We start from the raw sequence: 7,420 nt of genomic DNA, 5'->3' as shown, positions 1-7,420 counted from the left end.
GTGGCTGGCGTCTGCTCCAAAGTTCTGGTTTCAAAATGGCTTCTCCCAGGACATTCCTCTCTAGCAAGCTTGCTCCTCTTCAAATAAAATCACTCATAGCTGCACTGCATTCAGTCTCTTTGAGTCAGCATGTTTTATATGGCTCCACTGATCAAGGCCCACCCTGAATGGGTGGGGCCACACCTCCATGGGAGTATCCCACCAAAGTCACCACCCACAGCTGGGTGGGGCACATTCCAAGCAAATCTAACCAGCACCAAAACGTTTGTCCCAGAAGACCATAAAGATAATGGCATTTGGGGGACACAATACATTCAAACCGGCACACCCTCACTCATGTGTAGTCCCTCTCTTGCTCCTACATGAGCTGCCTTTTGTTTGATAATAGTTTGCCTATACAATGAAACATGCCCAGGGAAGAGTGATAAACCAGAAAAATCTCCTTCTTTTTGTTGTGTAGGCCCTTTGGTGGGGTTGTGGGTCTTGGGGAGTTCTTGGCATGGGGCTTGCATGACAATCACTTTAGAGGGGAAAGACTTAGTTGCACCTAAAAGGAACAACATAAAGCATCACATAGCATAATACTTGATGGCCAGCAAATGGGAAAGTCAGTCTGTAAGCCATACAGCAAGCCCAATGCCTGTCCTGAACGTCTCTTCTGCTGTAACCAGCCCATCCTGCCAACAACAACAATTGTTTTGTGAGAATCTTATTATGGACAATATGGTGTGGCAAGGATAAGAGTTAGGAGATTCTTGAAAGAAAGTTTATTATACACATAGGACTAGAAACAGAATCAAAGCTTACCTCGCAGAGTCACACTGGGGAACACATCCAGAGTGTGAGGCCCAGTCAAAAGGGTGAGGAGCCAAAGAAGAGTATGTGGACATAAGGATATGACTTTTACAGCATTATAGGGTTGGAGCTTTAGCACCGGGTCTGTCAGCTGTATGGTTTAGGTATACTTAGTTGAATTTGGCACACCAGTGAAACTGGAAGGGCTTTAGACTAGTGGGAGTAGTTATCTTGGGGTGCATTATTTGACAGGGACAGCTTGGGGATTTACTATCAGGAAAGATCATTAGCATTCCATGGTTGTAAACAAAAGTTACAAGGATGGGTGAGGCAGCATTGACCAAATGTTAGGTCTTAGTTTTGTTTCTCTTATTACACTTCCATAGCCTCAACACGCAATGTTCCTATATCCTTCCATCTTTACCCTTTATGTTGGTCTTATCACATATTGTATCTTGTGTTCCTAGTAACAAAGGTGTATTTTTTATGCACTTGAATTTTAAGTCATATAGAAAGTTGAAGATGGTGTTACATATGAAAAATGCAATAATACTTCTGTTGGGGATTGGGTCATATCTCCCACAAAAGCATGTTCACATCTCAAGTCTTGGTCCTATGTGTGTGAACCCATTTGCAAATAGGAACTTTGAATATGTGATTGTTAAAAGTGTGCCCAAACTGAATGAGGGTGAGCCTTAAGCCAGTATGTCTGAAGTCCATATAAGCAAGGAAACTGGGCACAGAAAGAAGAGCCACGGCGAGCAGCCAGAAGCTGGAAGTGAAGAGAATCTGGATGAGAGTGGAGAAGATGCTGCTGTGTACATTGTAAGGTAACAGAAAACCTAAGGAACCCCAAATATTGTGGGCCAACCAGAAGATACCAACCCCAGGAGGAAGCAAGCCTCCTAGCCTTTGAAAACATGATACTAAAGAAGGACCTGAATAAGATATCTTGGAGATGTTATTTTAGTTAAGGTGTGCCCCAACTGAATGAGGTTGAGCCTTAATCCAGTTTACTGAAGTCCTTGCAAAATGGAAGAAGTTCAGACATAAAGATTCTGAATCATAGGGTTGAGCAGGGAGCTTAGGAAGTCAATGGAATCCAGAAGAGAAAGGAGAGGACATCCACATGTGATGGGAAAGCCAAGGAATACAAGGTTTGCCAGTCATCCAGAATGCTACTGGAAAGTGTCATTAGTGCCTTTAAATCTAACCAGGTTAAAGAATCTTTTCCAAAAACAAAAAAAACAAAAAAAAAAAAACATGAACCAATTCAGAAAAGTCATCCTTAATATTCTGTTCCTCTAGACCCACTTCTGTTATCAAAATCTGTATTAGTGTTTTTCAGTGAAACAGAGTCAACAAGTTTTATACACACACACACACACACACACACACACACACACACACACACACACGTTTAAATATTTATTTATTTATTTATTTTAGTCACTTGGCTGATGTGGTTATGAGAAATAGCAAATCTGAGATTTGTAGACAAGGATGGCAGGCTGGAAATTCCAGTAAGAGTGATATTGCAGTCTTCAGTCCATAATCAATAGGGGAGGCCAGCAGGATGGTAACTCAGAGAGAAGTAAATGATGTAGCATTAGGTCAGAATTACTTCTTTCTCTGGAAATCTCAGTTCTTTGTTTTTAAGGCCAACTGATTTGATAAGGTACATGCACATTTTTAAGAATAATCTCTTTTACTTATACTTAACAAATTGTAGATGCTAATTACATCTACAAAGTACCTCCACAGCAACATTTAGGCCAGTATTTGACCAAACTACTGGACAAAATAACCTAGCCAATTGACAAATAAAATTAACCCTCACACATCATTATGTCAAATTGGAGTAACCCAATCCGTATACAGACCCTAGTTACTACAAAGGATGTTAAAGAAATTTTTTAGATTTGCAAAAATTCCCAATAGGAAAGTAAGAGCAAATGCTAAAGCAAAGGCAAAAGCAAAACAAAAACAAAAACAAGACACCAATACAACAGTACAAGAACTTTATTCCTTTATTTAAAAGCATTGATCTCCAGTAAAATGTAAACTCTTCTGGTAGATAGAACTCATTTGGCTTTTCTTGCTTGTTTATTCTTCAATGTGGATAAAATGAGTTTGAGATTCTTTCTTGAGAAATGATTGGTAAAATAAAGAGTCAAAATGAAATTAAAAAAAAATCATTTCCTGCTTTATAATATCTATTTTAATTTATTTCACAAAGAGAGTGGAGTGCAAGGGAATGGTTCAAAAAAGCAAGCATAGTTAAAACAACCGAGTCAGATACTTATCACATCATTCTAAATATTTCTTGCATATTTTTAAAATACTCTGTATTTTAATGCTGTTTGGAAGAGTGTTTAACAAATGTCAATAAGATGAAATTGGTTCTCATTGATAGAGAGAATCCATTATTTTTTGTTGGTGTTAGCAATGTATATCCTTTTCCATCTTTTTTTATTTTAACCTATTTCTGTCCTCATCCTGAAAGTAATTTTCTTGTATGAAGCATAGATTTGAGTTTTGGTTTTTGTTCAATATTAAAACCAGGTTATGCCAAAGTACCCTTAACACTCCCTGTATATTTAGTGAACTTTTTTACTTTTGCTTTAAAAACAGAGGGCAATATCATGAAATGACTGTTAGCTCTTGCTCTCAAAATACATCTCACATAGAAGATAACTTCTCAGAAGAGGTAAAAAAAAAAAAAAAACCTCATTATTTCACCAAGTGGCACATTTTGTATAAAGTATAATAGTCAGGGTTATATTATAATAATATAGTGTAAATATTATGAGATTTATTATAGAAATTGGCTCACACAACTGTGAGAATAGGCAAGTCTGAATTACATAGGGAAGGCTGCAAGCCTTACTGGCTTTTTTTTTTTTTTTTTTTAAACTACTGGGAAATATTTGCTATTCTGTCACTACATATTTTTTCTCTAACCCATGCACAACTTAATTATTCTATATAATCTGTTGGCCTTTTGACTTATTGAAGCTTATCATATAGCCCAACAGCAAGCAAACCTAACTGGAAAAGGGCTTGCAAAGTATATGTACAGTGAGAGGCAACTCAGCCCTTATTTTTTCTCATAGATGCACATTGAGCTGAGAATATTCCCTTATATTTTGGTTCTGCCTTCACTGTCTTAACTCACTTCTCATTTTATGCTCATTGAATTCTTATTTATGTTTAATTCTATGTGATATATGAGTTGAATACCTTCAAGAAGTAAAATTCGAAATTTCCCAATGAGTAGAATGAGAGATCTTTTGACAGCTAGGAGAATTCCTGGGACTTGTCTGTGTTCACCCAAACACTAACTGCCACCACTGTGGAGTTAAATGTGATATCAGTCCCTAAGCTATGCAGTTTTAAAAATCAAAGTTATCCTACTTTAGTCCTTTTCAGAGGAATGGCACTATCTTAGCATGTAAAAGAGTTTTAAAGATACATTGAAAAACATACACACATTTAAAATGTTTACATTTGTTTTCTGCTTTAACTATTCTAGCATGGCATAAACACTTGATTAAAATTCCTAGCATATTTTTGAAAAATATAAAGAAATATTTTAAGGAGCTTATTACATACTAACACCTCAAGTTATTAAAACACAGGGTATGGTATATATTCCTTTTAATACACTGTTGGATTCAATTTGCAGGCATTTTGTTGAGAAATTTGCATTAATATTCATGAGAGAAATCAGACTGTAGTTTTCTTATCCTGTGATGCCTTTATCTGGCATTGGTGCCAGAGTAATGCTAGCTCATGGAATGAGTTAGGATGAGTTCCCTGGTTAAAATGGGGAAATGTGAGTTATAAATATGTTACCATGACAATCATTTATTTTTTTAAAAAGTAGAACATTTATAATTACACCAACCAAAGCATAACCATATCTAATTGCACAATTTTCTGTTTTTAAAAATAGAAAAGAGTTATTAGATGAGAACTTCACTTTAACATTTCTTTTTTTTTAATTTATTCAGTGACTCTATGACTTTCTTATTTCTCAGGCTGTAGATTATTGGATTTAACAAAGGAATTATGACAGTATAAAACAGAGAGTCCATCATATCTTGGTCATCTGCTTGAGGATATCTAGGGGTCACATACAAGAAGAGAAGAGGGCCAAAGTATAAAGACACAGAAGAGAGATGGGCTCCACAGGTAGAGAAGACTTTCCGTATACCTTTTACAGATTTATTTTGTAAGACAGTAAAGAGAACAGAAGTGTAAGAGATAAGAACAGTCAAAATGGTGAATACCTGAATTGAACCAGAGAAAATATAAAGCATCAGAAAATTAATAGATGCATCAGTACAGGAAGTCTTAAGCAATGGTATGATGTCACAGTAGAAGTGATGTATTACATTGGACTTACAGAATGTTAATCTGAATAAAAAACCTTCATGAATTAAGGCATGAAAAAATCCACCTACAAATGACCAGACTGACAGCTGGATGCACAGTCTCTTTGTCATGATCACTGGATAAAGTAAAGGGTTGCATATGGCTATGTATCGATCATATGCCATTGTAGCCAGGAGAAAGCATTCTGTGGTTCCACTAAATGCAAGGGAAAAAAATTGTATCATGCATTCAGAGAGAGATATCATTTTACTCTTGGCTAAGAAGCTGGCCAGCATCTTGGGAGTCACTGTGGATGATAGACAAGCATCTACAAAAGCTGAACACCCAAGGAATAAGTACATGGGGGTGTGAAGGTGAGGGTTATTCCACATGAGAGCAATCAGTCCTAGGTTTCCCATCATGGTGATGAGATATACCACCAAAAACACTAGGAATAGGGGGATTTTCCATTCTGGTCTATCAGTAAGTCCCATGAGAACAAACTCTGTCAGTATTGTTGAATTTTCCTTTTCCATGTCCTCACTGAATGTACCCTGAAATAAGATGGAGCAAATATAAAATGAACATTAACTAAGGATGTATAAGGTGAAACTGAAGAAGAAGAATTGAAAGAAAACCATCCTCTTATCAGATTGACATTTTGGTTTTATTTAATGCTACCATAATAGTTGGAAACTATTTTGGGGAATTGAAGAAACAAAGGAATGCAATTATTTCAGTTCCAAAATGCATAAGAAGTAACAGATCTAGAGAAAAAGGAAAGGCATTCTAAGTGTGTGTTAAATATATAGGGCCACTGATGAGTGTGCTAATGAGCAGTTATGTGTTCAAGGGGAAAGATTTTTGAAAGGCTTGGATTATAAAATGAAATGAATGCCATGTGATGGATCTAAAACTTGAACCCTCTGGCACTAGGCATACACTGGAAATATTTAAGACAGAGGTTAGAATTATAAGATATTTTTAAATTTATTATTTGGTACTATAGAAAATAGGTTTCAGGTTGGGGAGACAGGAGTCATGGATACTAGGCAGGAAGCTCTTACTATGGTCTAGTGGTTCCCAAGCCAGATTACACATCAGAATCATCTGGGGGAGATTTTGTGCAGAAAAGTAATTGTGATATATTATTATAGAAATTTATTCAGTGGGTCAAGAATGAGGCCAAGAAATATGCATTTAAGAAATGCTCCCCAGGTGATTGAAATGCCTGTTACGTGTCTAGTCCATGTGCTATATGATATTGGGAGTGCCTAGAAAGAGGGAAAGTTAGATTCACATGAATTCAGAATCTACAGTCACTAGAACTCAGTGACATATTAGATGTGAAGGGGATGGTAAGCAAAGGAGAGGGGAGTTACTTAGTTGTTGAATAATTGGTCATCAACCATTGAAATTGAGAACAAAAATGAATTGGCATATTTAGAGAAAGAAATGTCCTATGAATATCCAGGCAAATAACAGATATGCCTGCATAAGTGTAGGAAAATTAACCAACTAGGGGAAGAAAGGAAGTATCAGAGCTAAATAGAAATAACAACTTGGGAGTATTGGGGTAGTTGAAGGTATGATTATGGATCCATTGGGAAGTGTATAAAAGGAAGATGGAAGGACAAGGAAAGGAACTTGAGGGAGTGATATTAAAAGGGTTAGTGGATATATGTTATTTTTTGGATGCCCAACATCTGATCCTCTTTCCCACCATATGAGTCTGGTGTATTCAGGGGCTACAGAACACTCTAGAAGCCTAAATAGCTAGAAACTTATTTTCCCATTCCACTTTCAACTAGAGTGAAGGGAATAAACCTAGCTTTGGCAAATCAAACCTATCAACCATGGATTTGGAATGTGGAGTGAAGGAGACAAAGGAATAAAAGAGAATTTTGGTGGCATAGACATACAAGGCAGCAGTATCAAGACTCCAGCACATGCATCCTGCAACCATGATGATGGTGTTGGCAGTATGAGCCCTGCCATCCGAAGTTCAGCAGCTGTGACTGCAGCCCTCACTGAACTAGTGTTGGGGAATGATTTTGACTACTGACTGGCTGCCTTGCTCTCTTCTCTTCCTAGAAATATTTCTACCTGATTTTTCCAATTCCATATTAGAGGCAATTTCCATTCAATAAACTCATATACTGTTTAAATTAGCAAATCTAGTTTCTATCACTTGAAATCAAGGATCCTGGCTGGTACAAAAGACAAACAAGGATAAAACTGGAAA

General features: G+C 36.8%; 1 protein-coding gene across 1 annotated transcript; it reads right to left on the bottom strand.

Moving 5' to 3' along the window:
• Nucleotides 1-4,781: 4,781 nt before the first annotated feature.
• LOC119532339 (olfactory receptor 5H8-like) lies at nt 4,782-5,747 on the bottom strand. The gene has a single exon (XM_037834673.1). It carries the CDS (start codon nt 5,709-5,711, stop codon nt 4,782-4,784), a length of 930 nt encoding a protein of 309 aa, XP_037690601.1. The 5' UTR covers nt 5,712-5,747.
• Between the last annotated feature and the right edge of the window lie 1,673 nt (nt 5,748-7,420).

Source organism: Choloepus didactylus, chromosome 1 (genome assembly GCF_015220235.1).
Source record: "Choloepus didactylus isolate mChoDid1 chromosome 1, mChoDid1.pri, whole genome shotgun sequence".
NCBI classification, from domain to species: Eukaryota; Metazoa; Chordata; class Mammalia; order Pilosa; family Megalonychidae; genus Choloepus; species Choloepus didactylus.
This window is presented reverse-complemented; position numbering and strand designations above follow the sequence as displayed.